The sequence below is a fragment of the Centruroides vittatus genome, unplaced genomic scaffold (genome assembly GCF_030686945.1).
Source record: "Centruroides vittatus isolate TY-2023 unplaced genomic scaffold, ASM3068694v2 contig_973, whole genome shotgun sequence".
NCBI classification, from domain to species: domain Eukaryota; kingdom Metazoa; phylum Arthropoda; class Arachnida; order Scorpiones; family Buthidae; genus Centruroides; species Centruroides vittatus.
Window position 1 is genome coordinate 1,045,990 of NW_027122646.1, and position 15,275 is coordinate 1,061,264.

General features: G+C 24.5%; 1 protein-coding gene across 2 annotated transcripts in view; it reads right to left on the minus strand.

Annotated features, from left to right (window-relative positions):
* The window catches only part of LOC136985615 (neuroligin-4, X-linked-like), a 175,775-nt gene extending 161,377 nt beyond the window's left edge, over positions 1-14,398 (minus strand). For both annotated transcript variants that reach the window (XM_067282932.1, XM_067282931.1), the window contains exon 1: positions 13,441-14,398. In XM_067282932.1, the coding sequence (XP_067139033.1) occupies positions 13,441-13,873 (433 nt within the window). In that variant the 5' untranslated portion in view covers positions 13,874-14,398. The remainder of the gene's footprint in view (positions 1-13,440) is intronic.
* Between the last annotated feature and the right edge of the window lie 877 nt (positions 14,399-15,275).

Genomic DNA, 15,275 nt, shown 5'->3' on the forward strand with positions numbered 1-15,275 from the left:
GACATTTAATATTTCATTTAAGATTATTATTGATTAGTTTCGTTAAAAATATATATAATTATATTACTTTACTTATCTCCAGTAAAATTTGTAATTTTATTTAAATTTGGTTAACGTAAAACCTCATACTGATAAGAAATTAAAAAGAAAATTAATAAGTAAAAATGAAGTATCTCACCTGTCCTGATAACTTTAATTATTAAAAATTTTTTATTTTTATAAGAAAGAAAAAGTTTTATTCATTAAATATCCTGATAGTAATAAGCATTATTGAAAAATTTTAAATTAAAATTTTAGAAAGTATATCATATAACATGTTATATTTTAAAAATGAAACATCAATAATAAAAATAATTTCGTTACGAGAATAATAAAAACCATTTAGCTTTATTAAAAAGAACTTTTTTAAAAATATATTTTCAAATGAATAATTTAAAAATTTCATTAAATTTAAATAAATGTCTTAAGATTAAATAAAATTTTTTTATGTTTAAGACAGAACAACAAGAATTATTATTTTGTTATATTTAAAATACCATTAAAATAATCATTAAATTAAATAACATTATTGAAGATTTTCTTAGAAAAATATGTTGCTATAATTATTAAACTTCAATTTAAAATTATCATTAATTTTTAATGACTATTTTAAGAAATTTTTATTGAAATTTAAAAAAAAAATTATTTGTAACTATAAATTTAAAAAAATGGTTTATTATATTTTCTTTGTAATTACATCGATTTTTGAGTAATATTAAAAATAAAAATGTACGCACGAAAAATTTTAATGGGATTATTACATCATACGATAAAAAATTATCATCAAAGCAGAACGTTTCTCCTTACAACAAGCTTCTCTAGAGACTAAATAATAAACAAAGTATAACATCTTTTAACAAAAATAGATTTTAAAAAAAAGTACAAATTACCTACTATTCATCTTATATTAAAATTTTTGCACGCATTCGTAAAATAAGATTTAATTGAAATAAATTCTATATATCTTATTTTATTTTTTTAAATTAATGTCGGTCTTTATAAAATGAGATTTAATGAGCCAGCATGTAAATAATAAAGTGAAATATGAATTATTTTATATAAAATATAGTATAGAATGAAGCACATGTTAGAAACTTTCTTACAAAAATCTATGAAAAATGAGACAATTGCATGGATAAAGGAAATGACTTCTCTTATATCAGGTTAAGTACAATATATCTATAAATAAATGAACATTTTTCATTTGAACTTCTTTCTAGTCTCATTAAGATACTAAAAGCGTATATAATGGTTAATTAAAATGCAGAAAAACGAATTACCATTCTGAACAACCTTCGAATTTTTTCATCCTTCTTTTACTAAACTTTATAATTGATTAAACAAACAGAAGTATTTATTTTAATAACAATAATATGAATAACAATTATTTAATTTAAGTTATAATTTCGAATTTAATTATTCTATTTTAAAAAATAATAATAACAGGATAGCTTTTTAATAATACAAAAATTTTAAATGCTCAATAAAATAGATTTTAAGCTGTAATAGAATGTAAATAATTAGTAGCAAAAACATTAATTTGCTATTAATTATGTTGTTATTAAACAAATGTATATAAATAAAAATTGTCAATGTAAATATATATGATTAATTTCTAAAGAATTTCATTAACAAATCTTCAAATATTTCTTTTAAACAGAAATATCTGCTTTTATATTTCATATATTCTTCTTGAATCTAAAATAAAGATTACATGCAATTAGACTATTTAAACACAATTCAACAGAAGGTCCATTATATTTAAATTCAGAACAGCATGAAGAGTTAAATATCCCATTTGTGATTTTTATTCTAATTATATTATAAGATTTTGATAAAATTATTAAATATCTCATATCATATGCAGATATATCCGAATTGTTTATGATCTTTGGAGCATTCCTTAGATCTGCATCTTTCTCTCTGGAGATAAAACATAAATTTTGTGTTGTTACTATTATAAAACATTATTTAGTCAACACAGATTATACGATCTGAATAACCCCCATATGCGATTATTGACAGCAGTTGTTTTGGATAAAAGATTTAATTACTTTAATTATAATATAATTTTTACAGAAATAATTCTTATGGCATTAAACATAATTATATAATGTAATAAAGTATAATAATCTTAAATTTATTTTTAAAAATTTATAATCTAAAATAAATAAAATAATAAATTTATTTTAATCATTTTCAATTTATATCAGAGTAAACTTGAATCCAAATGGAATTTAAGCATTCACGTGAAGAACGAATGTAAAGAACATTCCAAGAGATATGCTTTTTTTATTAAAAAAAATACTAGATTAAGTTTATAATATAAAAATACCAATATTTTTAAATAAAAATCACATTCTGTATTTGTACATTCAGCATTTTAATTTAAATAAATCTAATAAAACTTATTTATTTATATTTTTAAAACGAATTTATTATGTAATAAAATGTATTAAAAATGTAAAGTAATTAGCGACATTATTTGACGATTATCATAATTACTTTGACGTAACTTTATTTCTCAAACGTATAGGACAAAAGCAGCGATGAGTTACTCTATATCGCTTGTAAAGTATTCAGAGTAACATTACGGATGTAATCAAAATCATAGACTAGTAAGTAAATACTTTTATAATAATCCAAACTTTACTGTCTTGCGGGCTTAATTTAAATATCTCATTTTGCCTAGTGGCGGTTAGAACCGTAAGTTATTTCATTCCTTATGAATCTTTCCAACAATAGCATATCTAACGATGTCTTATTTATAATCTAAGTAATATTCGTTTCGCGAAACGGTTGAGGATAATGACCTATTCTTGAATATTCGAATTTTCTATCTATTAATTACGATGTATATCAAAAGAAACAGAATAAAAATTAATGAGAATTGATACATCGATTAAATAATTAGCAGAAATAAACAGCTAAAAGGTATGTAAAAAAACAAAAATGTATTCGTAGTATCAGTAATGTTAAATAATTGATCAAAGATAAGGTTAATTGTTTTTTTATCTGATGCTGTTCGTATAACAATAATGTAATAAAATATTGCAATGAATTTTGAAAATTATATGTCATATTTATCCTAAAAGTAAACATAAAGTGTTTTTTCATTGTGTAATATACAATGTAAAAACACACTCAATCTATTTTGTATTTTAGAAATGTACAAATCTTGATATACATTTTAATTTTCGTATTATAAAATTTATTTTAAAATACATAAATTTCTTTTCAAACATCATTTCTCATTACTTCTCGCGATTAAAACTTAAAAAAATAATAATAATAATTTTGAAAGATAAAAATCTATCATTTAACTTTTCCGTGTCTATAATGATGTAGCAAACTATGAAAAAATTCTCTAAATTTATTTTAAATTCTTTGCTTTATGATTAAACAGCTTAGTTTACTAATTTCAGGTTATAAATGCTAATTGCCATAGTTGGCAATAAAAAGCAAATAGCTAGTTAATGCTCCCTTAGCAATTAAATTATTCAATTAGAATCCATAAACATTAATTACAGTTAGATTCTAATGATCTTTAGCCTCTCTGATTGTTTTTTACTGTACAGAAATCATCATGATTTTTTTAAAACAAAAACTAGTGTTTTTAGTATTTTATTTGTGCAATTGAATTTCTGTCTCATTAAAATTTAATTTGTTACAATTACAAATTTAAATGGTATTTTTAGATGGATAACATTTCAAAATATTTTTAAATAGTAATTTTGTTTACCATTAAATGATTTATTGTTAACTCTCGGTACAAGATGCTATCAGTTTGTTTATTTTTCTAGTTTATATAGACTCACAAATCGACTAGACTTAAGTTTAAAGTATTAATTTTTTTAAACTTAGAAATAAATAAAATATCCTTTAAATTTGGTATAATAATTTTAATAATATATTCAAAAAAAGTTTTATTTTAAATTTTAATAAAAAAATTTAAAATTAAAAGTATATTTAAGCACGCTAATACATTGTGTCAATAACAATGTTATAAGTTAATTACTTTTATTATTTATTTTAAAAAAATTTAATTATTAATTAAAAAAGAATTTTTTAAAAATATTTTTATCGAATTTTTTTTCCTTATCTATAAATTTCCTTCTACACTTATAATTTTTAAGATGTTTTGTTATAGTTTTAATTGTTAAAAATGTTTTAAAACATTTTTTAAAACCACTTATAAAAAGCAGTTACATATTCCTGTCTAAACTGCCATAAATATATATTAAAATCTAAATTTTTCCAACGATTTCAACCATTTATTAAACGGAAGTGGATAAGTTCATGATGTAGATGAATGGGAGATGAGAAAATCAGAATGATTATTTCATCGCTATCATAAGTGGTAGCATACAATTTACTGATCATTTCCAGTATCGTAGAGTATCCAACGTATCGAGAAGGCAGACAAAACAAGCGAAAGTAGTAAAGCTAATGGGTTTGGCCATTTCCTAATCCTCAAGGGCATTGGACAGCCCTATTGCCATAGTAGCAGAGTTCTACAAGACTATATACAACCATCATTTCTTTAGTTTTTTGCTTAATGCAGTCCTGTAACATCATGTTTTCTCAAATCTAAGACTATTGTTTGTTTGTGGATAACGATGGTCTTATAAATAATCATTTGTGCAAATTCCACATAACGATGTCAAACTGCAATTTAACTTCCACTTCTGCTAGAAGGGGATCAAAATGAAATATTTTTAAACTTATTTTAATGATAACCTATATTATTTTAATGATTCCATGAATTTTCCATTTAAACTATTGTCAACTGAAAATTGTAATTTATGTCAATTTTTAAACTTTTAAATCTTATTTAAGTACGTTGCATTATTAAGTTTAAAGATTTATCAAATGGGGTTTAGATTCTTTTTATTTCCTTAGTTTAAAATTTTATATTTAATAACTTTATAGAATAATTAATAGAAGAAAAAAAAGAAATAAATATTTTATTTTGCTATTTATTTTCAACATAAATAATAAATAGATATATTTAGACATTTACGTTAGACTGAAATTTTTAGTAGTTGTAATTTAAAAACACAATATTTAATCATTGTAATCATAAAATATATAATCAATATTTTGTATTTTATGGCTCTTACAAGAAGTATGTAATGATTAACTTTATTTTTACTTTAGATTTTTTTCCCCTTAATTTAAAGTTTAATTTTTCATATAAAAAAGTGTAAGAAAACTTTCTGAAATTACAATAATTGCTAAACATCTAATTAAATTATATTTAAATCTAGTTAAAATTTATTTTATTTTATTTTTTAAAAAAAAGCATGCAAGTTTTTCCGCCGATATTCCCGATAACTGCCATAATAATGACGATAAAAAATTTCATTAACTCCTTATAAACTCGCGCTTGCTAACCATATTGATTTAAAACAAGAAATAAAAACCAAAAAGTTCGATGACAAAAATTACTAAAGGTTTTTAAAGTTATGACATGAAAAGAACTTTTTCTCTCGAGATTGTAATTTTTCTTGGAATCTAATTATGGTGTTTCATAAGTAGTCTTATTGATGAAAAATATTGATTTGGTGAGTATCCAATCGAATTTTACGTTAACAAATAATTCTTTAAAAAAAGAAAAAAAAAGAAATAAAAAGATAAATCCGATTATACTGAGTCAACACTGGAGTTCTTATTTTTATGATTAAAACTGGAATTTTGTAATACTTTTGACAAAATCGGTTTTCTGGGTTCTAATATGAGGCATTAAGGATTACTAATATGATTTCAATCAGAATAAATTAAAACTGAATAATAACATAATAGTCTATATACAGAAGAAATTTCGAATTTATTTTCTTCAATTATCCGTGTACAAAGTGAATTTATTTTCTATCCATGGAGATAACTATGGATTTTTTTTTTCTTTTTGTTTCTAAGATGCGATTTCTACTTTGTAGATTAGCAATTTTTGTCTTGTTTAAGATTCTTATTATCAAATTAAGTTTGAAATTCAATGAAAATTTTCATCATTACCAGCTCACATCTGAAATTTGAATTTTTAAATTGAAGTTTGAAAACAATCATTTGATTGAATTGGGTTATTTTAATTGCAAATCAGGATTATGGCATCGGACAGTCAATTCGAGCTAATTTTGTTATTGTGATTAGTTTCAAACTGGAAGCGTGTAGAATTATATTATCAAGCGTAACAAAATATTGACTACGTCTCGATTATTTTAGAATTCTTTATATATATATATATAATTTAGGTTAATAATTAATCAGAACAAGTGTTTTATGTTTATTTTTTTTCCTGCAATAGAACTTAATAAATCATTAATTAATAATATCAAAAGTATACTTTTAAGGGGACACTTAACTACTAACAAATTTTTCATCATGAATATTTTATTTCGTGATATATTTATTCGTTTAAAATAAAACTACAAATGAAATATTTTCAGAAGAATTTAAAGCTTTAACATTTTTCTTAACTGTTAAGTGTCTTTCAGTCACGCTTCGGCCATCAGTTAAAAAATTATTATACAAAATTATATACATTCTAAAGAATTTATTAAAAGGATAACTCTTTAAACCTCTTACTTACCATAAAACATATCGATTTCTTCAGTTAGTAGTTATTGTTTGGTGGTATTCTTTTATTAAATGACGAAGGTGACTAACAATCACAACTTATGTGAATGACATCTGCGTTAGTTATAAAGAAAGTTAGCTAAGACCAAAGCGAAGTAATGCCACTTATTAGTCGAGCTGACTTGGCATTGATTTCTAAGGATAGTTAGACGTTTTGTTTATCTGCGATTCTCTTCTTTTTCTTTACTAATATGTTCATCGGAAATCATTATCTTTCGTCAGCTGCCACTTTCTCTATTTGAGAGAAGTAACATTCAGAATAATTACTTTACAAGCGAAAGAAAGGTAAAAATTATTAGGAAGAAGTGAATTCTTCCAACTTTCCCAATTATCAATTCCTAACGGTTTAAGCTATTTTTCTCTATTTTGTAAATAGAAATATTTTCATCTATAAAAGCCTCTCCATTCATGTATAGTAAATTCGAAATATTAAGAATATTTCAAATTTTTTTTTTTTTTGATTTCTTTTAAAAAACTCTTACAAGAAGTAAAACTAAATTGAAATATAGATTATTTTTAATTCTGTAATTTCAACATTTCTCTTTACAAACCATAGCACATTTTCATGCTGAGTAAATGGAATACATTTCGACTAATCAACAAATGGCGTATATTTAATAAGCAATGTTATATTTTTCAAAACTTTTGAAACAATCAGTAAAGTTACAATTTTTTTTTATTTTATTTTATTTCTTTGCTCTTTTGTATCTATTCATATTAATCGAATGATTGGAAAAGTTTTGTGATGGACGAAATCACAAACAATAGCGTTTTCTTTTGAACCAAGATTGACAGTATTACTGTACAATATATCCTATCAGGCAGAAATCCCATTGAACAAAATACTCTATGACATAAAGTACTTTGAAAGACATGTTCGTATAGTAAGCTACTTTATTTAATAAAAAAGAATCTATTGACGGTATACATAGTAGAGACGGTTATTTTTTCATTATTTTCGAGTTTGATTTTTGAAGAATTCTATCTTTCACATTATTTTTAAATATATAATTTATTTTCTAGTATCGTATTCATTGTTAATTTTTGCCTTCAGTAAAACACAAAATCATTTTTAAAAATATATATTTTTAAAAAATATTTTTATATCCTATTATTTCGTTGTGCTAGGATAAATTCTGATATCCATAAATATGTTTCACAGTACATTTTCTTTTGTAAAATATAAACAATTCAGTAAACCTATTTTTCTTAAAGTAAATATTATTATTTTAGCTAAAAATATTTAAATGTTGCTACTTTATGCTACTTTAAATAATAATAAAATAATATATCTTTATTAATCATTGCACAAAATTAATTATTTTAAGAAAATAAAGTCGCAACACGTTTAAATTATAAACATGAAACGATTCATTTATGCAAACAATTCCTTTTACTTTAATACTTTTTGAATTTAAAATAAATTTTCGTGAATCAGTAAGTTTGTATTCGTTGAACGATTCTATTTAAAACAGGAAAATATTTCATTTGTGCATAATCCAATAAAAGATGCATACTAAATCAAAATGGATTATCCTCAAAAATAGCTTTTACATTTTAAATTATTTAAGAAGCTGTCACAGAATTGAAAAGGAAAAAAAAAACAGCAAAAGAAAACATATGATCAATATAAATTATTTAAACGCAATGTGAAGAATATAAAAAATAAAAAAAAACCTATATTACTCAGAATGATATTAAAGTTAGATATTCTCTGTACAACTAGAGAAACAATCGATACAAAGATAGGCTAATGGAGTGGATAAGAAGTAATGCAGAAGAGGATGTCTCATCTAAAGGAAAGAAGAGAGTTTATTAATTATAATTGCATTTTTTACGGTTCGCCAACTGAAATGAATTGCTCTTAGGAGTGCTATTTTATTATTATAGTAGTAGGGAAATCGTAATGGAAGAATTAAAAATCCATGAACTCTTATTAATTAAATTGTGCTCGATTTCATATAAGTAGCAGATTTCTTTTCTTTATTTGCTTGAATTTGTCAAATCCATTCTCTAATTGACTAAATGTGCTCATTATAAAAGTACAATCTTAAGTTAGTAAGTCAATTTTCAAATGTAAAAAGTTAACTGAAGTTACACGAAGTTTTCATACTATTTTTATATCTACTAGAATCATGTTTCTATTTTTAAGGAGAGTTTGTATCTAAATTATGGAAATTTAAACTGGAAAGGAAGTTAAATTGATTATTTGAGTCTGAAGGAAAGAGTGTTTTAAGATGCATTATGGCTTCGTAAGCAAAAAAAAAAAAATATATTAAAAAAATGTTACATGTTAAGGATTTGCAAGAGTGCTATACTAAGAAAAAACATGGACATTATTTGACTGTTGAAAAAGAAATAGATATTCCGAGATGTTATCGATGAGATAACTACATAAATCGATTTTTTTATGAAATATGAAAAAATGCATATAAATTGAGAATATATAAAACATAAAGAAAAATAAAATATAAAAGCTAAAAAAAATTGAAAACAAATTGTATTATTTTTTAAACTTGTTTCCAAACATAAAATATTAACTTGGCTCCAAACATTTTTGTTGCTTACTATTAATTATATCTAGTAAAATTCTTTAATAATATGCTATTGAGAATTAATTGAGATTATTATTTGAGACGTAACTCTACTTTGCTTTTTTTAAAAATAAATTTTAAATATTATATATAAAATTTTAGTATAAAATAATGCTATATTAAACCAAGAAGTTATGAGAGATTATACAGAAATATAGGGAATATATTAGGATTATTTTATTGTTCTTTAAATCCATCTAACTTAATTTAAATAGAGAAACAAAAGGTTTTATTTATAATGTTTTTTCTTCAGTAAAAAATAAAAATCTAATGGAAAATTTTTAAGTTTCTAAAAATAATACCAGAAATATATAACTCGAGTATGAAGAAATGAACTTATCAAGTTATACTTGCTCATTAGCAAGTTTTACTATTTAAAATAACTTTGTCTGTTTAAGTAGTTGAAAATTCATTGATTTATTATTCAATCTAACTTAATTTTGATTTAATGTCTTCCAAGTAAAGTTTGCATTAAAAGGTTTGACAAAATGACAGAAGCAGCGATTGTTTCGTGACCCTTTCTCCCCCAAGAGTAGACGAGAGACAAGCTGCAACATCGATCAACATTCTACCAGTACAACAATACACACGATTGAGTGCAATCCGTGCAAGAAATGGCAAAGATTAGTTATGAGGCGTAAAAGTATGTAAAAGGAAAACGTGACAATTTCTTTTATATATTTCCTCTCGGATAATCATTTTTATCTGTCACGTATAAAGAATTGTTTCATTTTTGTAAACGGAATTGTAATGGTGTAAGACTGGATCTATAAAATAAAATAACGATATATCTTAGATTACATCTTATCCGGTGATAAAATTCCTACAAGTATATCTGTATCTATATATATCCCGAAGACATTTTTCGAATGTGCTTCTGAAATAAGGTATACCTGAATGATCTATATAAAAAGGAAGACGAAGATTTATCATCATAGCATTATCTTGCATTCGAATATGATAAATATAATATTGATCACTAAAAATATATAAAATCTTGGTTTACATATAATAACGTATATATATTTTTAATTATCTTTTTAACTTTTATGAAATGTTAATCGTCGATGTAGAAAATTTATAATCGAGGAAAGAGGTTAGATATGAGAAGCATCTTAAATAGAGTATCCAGACCAACTGTACAGCTATTTTTAGAAATCAGCACTAATTACTCGTTATTACATTAACACACAAAATTTTCATTATTTTACTTTAAATATTTGTTTTAGCAAAATTTGTTAGTCATTTTCTACATTAGAATACGGAAATGAAGGACAGATATTGTTGTGGACTGTTTGTCCTTATCAAGGAGGCTGTCGGTTCGCATCTTGTGCTAAATTACTTTGTTTAATTATCCTTATCTTGTGTCTTTCAGCCGTAAGGAATTAAGTAACTTCGGGCCTGAAGCATTTCACCCATTCAGTTTAGCATCTGTCACCCAGCAGGCTTGTCCTACAATCAAGACTAACTTTTCCGACATTTCACGTCAAAGTAAAGCAGAGAAATGAATTCTGTGACTTCATATAACTGTAACTTATATCATTTTCCACTCGCTTAGCATTACTGATTGTTCTGCCGGATGTTTTACATTAATGCATAATAAGTTTTATTTAACCGATCTTCTCTAGAATTACTAGCCAAACTTTTTAATTTCTATAAAATATTACTACAAGTTTTATAAGTATAAATGAATTATATATTAAATAATTTAATATAAACTTACATTTTTGAACGTATATATTAAAAATATAAATTTTATATGCAGGATACTTAACAGAGCATACAATTGCAAACTACTTTGATGTATATTATTTTTCTAGTAACTCATTACTCACTTTTAAAAAGTCTTCTTTTTATTTTTAAATAATTATTTTAAAAATATAATTTAAAACCTTTTTAAAATTTATATATTTTTAGGAACTTTAATATATATTTTTTAAAAATTTTAATGAAATATTCATCTTACGTATGATGTAGAATAATGAAATTTGTGTTATGTTAAAAATGCCATAAAGTCTTACAAACTAACATACATAGAAAATTACATGCTTTAGGCGGATAAATATGAAATTATAAAGAAATAACACTTCATATGAATTTAAATTAATAGAAAAATTTTACGAGCTAATTTACAAATATTACAACATGTATTTCTAAAAAGACTCGGTATTCATAACTCTTGCTAGATTATGTCTAATATATTTGCTTACACTAACAAAATATGTTTTGTGAAGTAAATAGAGTTACAGATAGTAGTTTTCATAAGTAATTTCCATTTTAAAATAATTATTTTACGACAGAAAGTGTTAGTTTATTGTAAATGTGTTTACTTTCTTTAAAATATTATATGTGAAAGCATTCGAAGTGTTAAATAATAAAATTCGGCCATTAAAGTATTTTAAAATGTACTTACCAATTAACGTGAATATATTAGCAACTTAGTATGAAAATATATGTTTTTATCATCAGTTTTAAACATTAAATGTGAGATTTTACATATTCACAATGTTTATTTTATAAATAAATTATAAAATTAATTTTCTTGATATCATTTTCAAAAATATTCAATTTATTTTTTAATATTATCTCCTCGATGTCGTTAAATACACTTTTTGATATAGTGTAATGTCCTTTTTAAATAGGTAATAGTACATTAAAAATACAATTTTACAGTACAAAATAATTTTAAAATATAATTTTCGACATTCTTAGAATGTTTTAAAACTTTTTATAACTGGAATAACCTCTACCATTACATCAGTAATAACGGGTATTACAAAACTTTCAAATTAAACACGAACAGAAAAGATATTTAAATTACAAATATCATAGATTCTTTTTTACTCATTTAATCTTTGAGAAATTAAATTGTTAATTTAAATAGACGATGACATTGATGTACAACATTCATTCAAAATATCTTCAATAAAATAAATTCGAACATAAAAATTCCAGTGTAAAATCACATGGATATTGCTTTAATGTTTTCTGCTTATCTAAGAGGAAAAGTCGATAGCCAAAACGTAAAGGCATCTTGACAGAATGTCTGATGTGCATGGAAACAACTTGAAACTACCACCACCTCTCTCATGATGAAGAAAAAATTTTCATATTCTGATGACGTTAACAACTTTTATGGCAAATATTTCCGAATGGCTGGTTCCCAATATCGTTTCGGATTGTTCTTTTGACCTATACACTTCTCGAAATTTGAATTCGGTACTGATTATACTCACATATTCCACTTTACACTTTTCGTGTGCCGTAGTCATAATTTACATATCGCCTTGTTACTATGATAATAAAATCGCTTTCCGTCTGGTTTAACATGTAATGTGCTACGTTGTATTATACGTTTTATCAATTACTGTTATCCCATTAAAACGGAGTTATCGATTTATACGGTATATAATGCGTGATTAACAATGTGCTACTACATTAAATTAATACTAGTGCATAAACATAAATTTAATAATGCATTAGATGTTAAGGAATATTTTCATAAAATTTTATATTTTAAGCTCGTTTCAAATATAATATTTCGTGTATCACCTTCTACAATGTGAAACATAATAAATATGAAAAGTTTGATAGAGAATCCTCAAGATGGAATTGCGTGTCAAAACGTTTTGTCCAAACACATTGAGAACTCGTACTTGAAAAGATAGGTTAATCGAAGAATATCTACTTTAGAATTCTCATGCCGATGAACTAATGTGTTTCTTATCAAAATGCGATAAATTGTCACGCATAAGATCAGATTAATGATGATTGCTTTTATACATACTCATACATAGATTGACTATATCTACGATCATAGTAATCAAATTTAATTATCATCATTAAAAAATACATTAAATTTTTTATTATAAGATACCGTTTAAAGCATCTATTGCATTTCTTAAATATCGTCTAGGTTAATATAAAGTAAAAAATATAAAAATTACAAGCTATATTTATTCGCGCTTTATTTAAGGAATTGTGTAAAAAAATAAAAAATGGAAATTTGAGGTGCGCAAATATTATAAAATGCTAATATTAATTTACTTTAAATTACATAAAAATTATTAATATTAGTGGTTTTAACAAAATTTTTAAATTTAATTCCATCAAATGTAGTTAATATAAGAGCAGTCTCACTTAAAAATTGCTTAAATAATAAAACGCTTACCTCCAGAAGGGGCATAGATATTAAGATAAAGACAATCTTCACTCTGGTTCCTAAGATAAGGAATCAATCGCTTTAGATATTCGAGCCTTCCAGCAGGCATCCGTTTCAATGCTTCTGTTTCATTGCTGACATCGGGATACCTTTGAGGGCAAACGGGGCTAAATCTATCGGCTGTTCTTACTCCTTTCCAATGTGGTGGAGTTACCGGGGGCATAAAACGAAGCGACCCCACAGGGGCACTAGCATAGGGAACACCTAAAAATACATCTATTGGTTGAAGACTTTTATGAGGCAAAGATATGGTATATCCTCTTAAATCCCCATACTTGGTGGGTACCACGCGGGATGCGAGACGTCTGGGATCGGAAGCCACCCACTGCCATGTAGTAATGGCAACAGTCAAGAAAATCATCAAGAAGTTTAACGTAGCCATTCTTTATCACATACTGAACTCGACTTTGATCCCAATAGTGCTGACGATTTCATCAGAATCACGAAGAATTGATAATATAGTAGATTTTTATCCTTCTTTAAATCACTACAAAAAATTAATCAGAAAAGCACACCAGATGATAAAGAGTTCGAGTTGGAAAGTAGTTTCATTTCAATCTAGGGGTTTAAAATGCCCAAGATTTTGATAAAGTCCAGTAAAAGGCACAATATAAACACAGTTGTTATCCTCATGATTATAAAATGATTGAAATATAATCCAGAAAAAATCTTCAGTATAGAAAATATGAGCAAAACTTGCACCTTCCATATTTCGATCTTTTTGTACTCACTAGTACAGAAATTATATGAAAAATGAACATGACAAGTATTAAATTTACTACTGGAACTTTTTCAAACTAAGTATTTCGAATTATCCTGTATTGGGAAGACGGGAGTTGTTTATCAGGTCGCGAACAGACCGATTCTGGTTGGCTTACGTTTACTACTAAAACTCGCATCTTTTACTTCCTCCTCTTCTTCTCCAGAAGCATGCGCAGTAACAGAGGGAGAATCTACTGATTTCAGAGGGATGGATGAAGTTATTGAAAGAGGGAAGGAAAGCAAATTGAATTCGGTTCAATTTGTCGATTGTTGTGTTTGAAGAAAGAAGATGTAGAAGGTAGAAATTCGATTCGTTGCGTATAATTTTTTTCTTTTTTGATTTGCTTTACGTTTCCTCTCACTTAATGTTAGTATAACACCTGTGGTTTTCGCACAAAAAAAAAAGAATTTTATGTTACGTCTAATGTTATAATTCGGTTTAATGTTCTTCTACCCTTCACCGTAATCGTCAAATATTAATGATCCTTTTAACAATCTTTAATTTATTATCTGCTATCGTGCTTTGTCTTTTTTTAAGCTCTCCTTTTCGTTTCTTTGTGTTGTGCAACAAGAGAAAATAATAATTGATGTATAAATCAGCTACATAAAAACTTTTGATTTCAGTCCGTCAAAATCAAATTATTTATTAGCATATATAATTGCTTTTAGAAATCGCTTCTTTATATTAATTATTTCATAATTTAAACATTTTTAATAATATACATGTTTAAATAACCTTAAAATGAACTAAAATATATATAGTGCTTAATTATAGCGGAATATAAATAAAATATAATTAAATATATTTTATTTTGTAATCAGTTAAGTATTCTACATTATATATAGGCTGTTAAGTTTAAAGAAGTGTTTAGGGATATTTCTACAAAATATTTATTATTTAATTCTTAATATAGTTAAAAAAAAAATAAAATAAAATAAATTTATAAAATTTACTAATTAAATTTTGGAAGATGTTAAAGGAATTCAATAATTCACAACTGTTAAATGTTCATAAAATTATG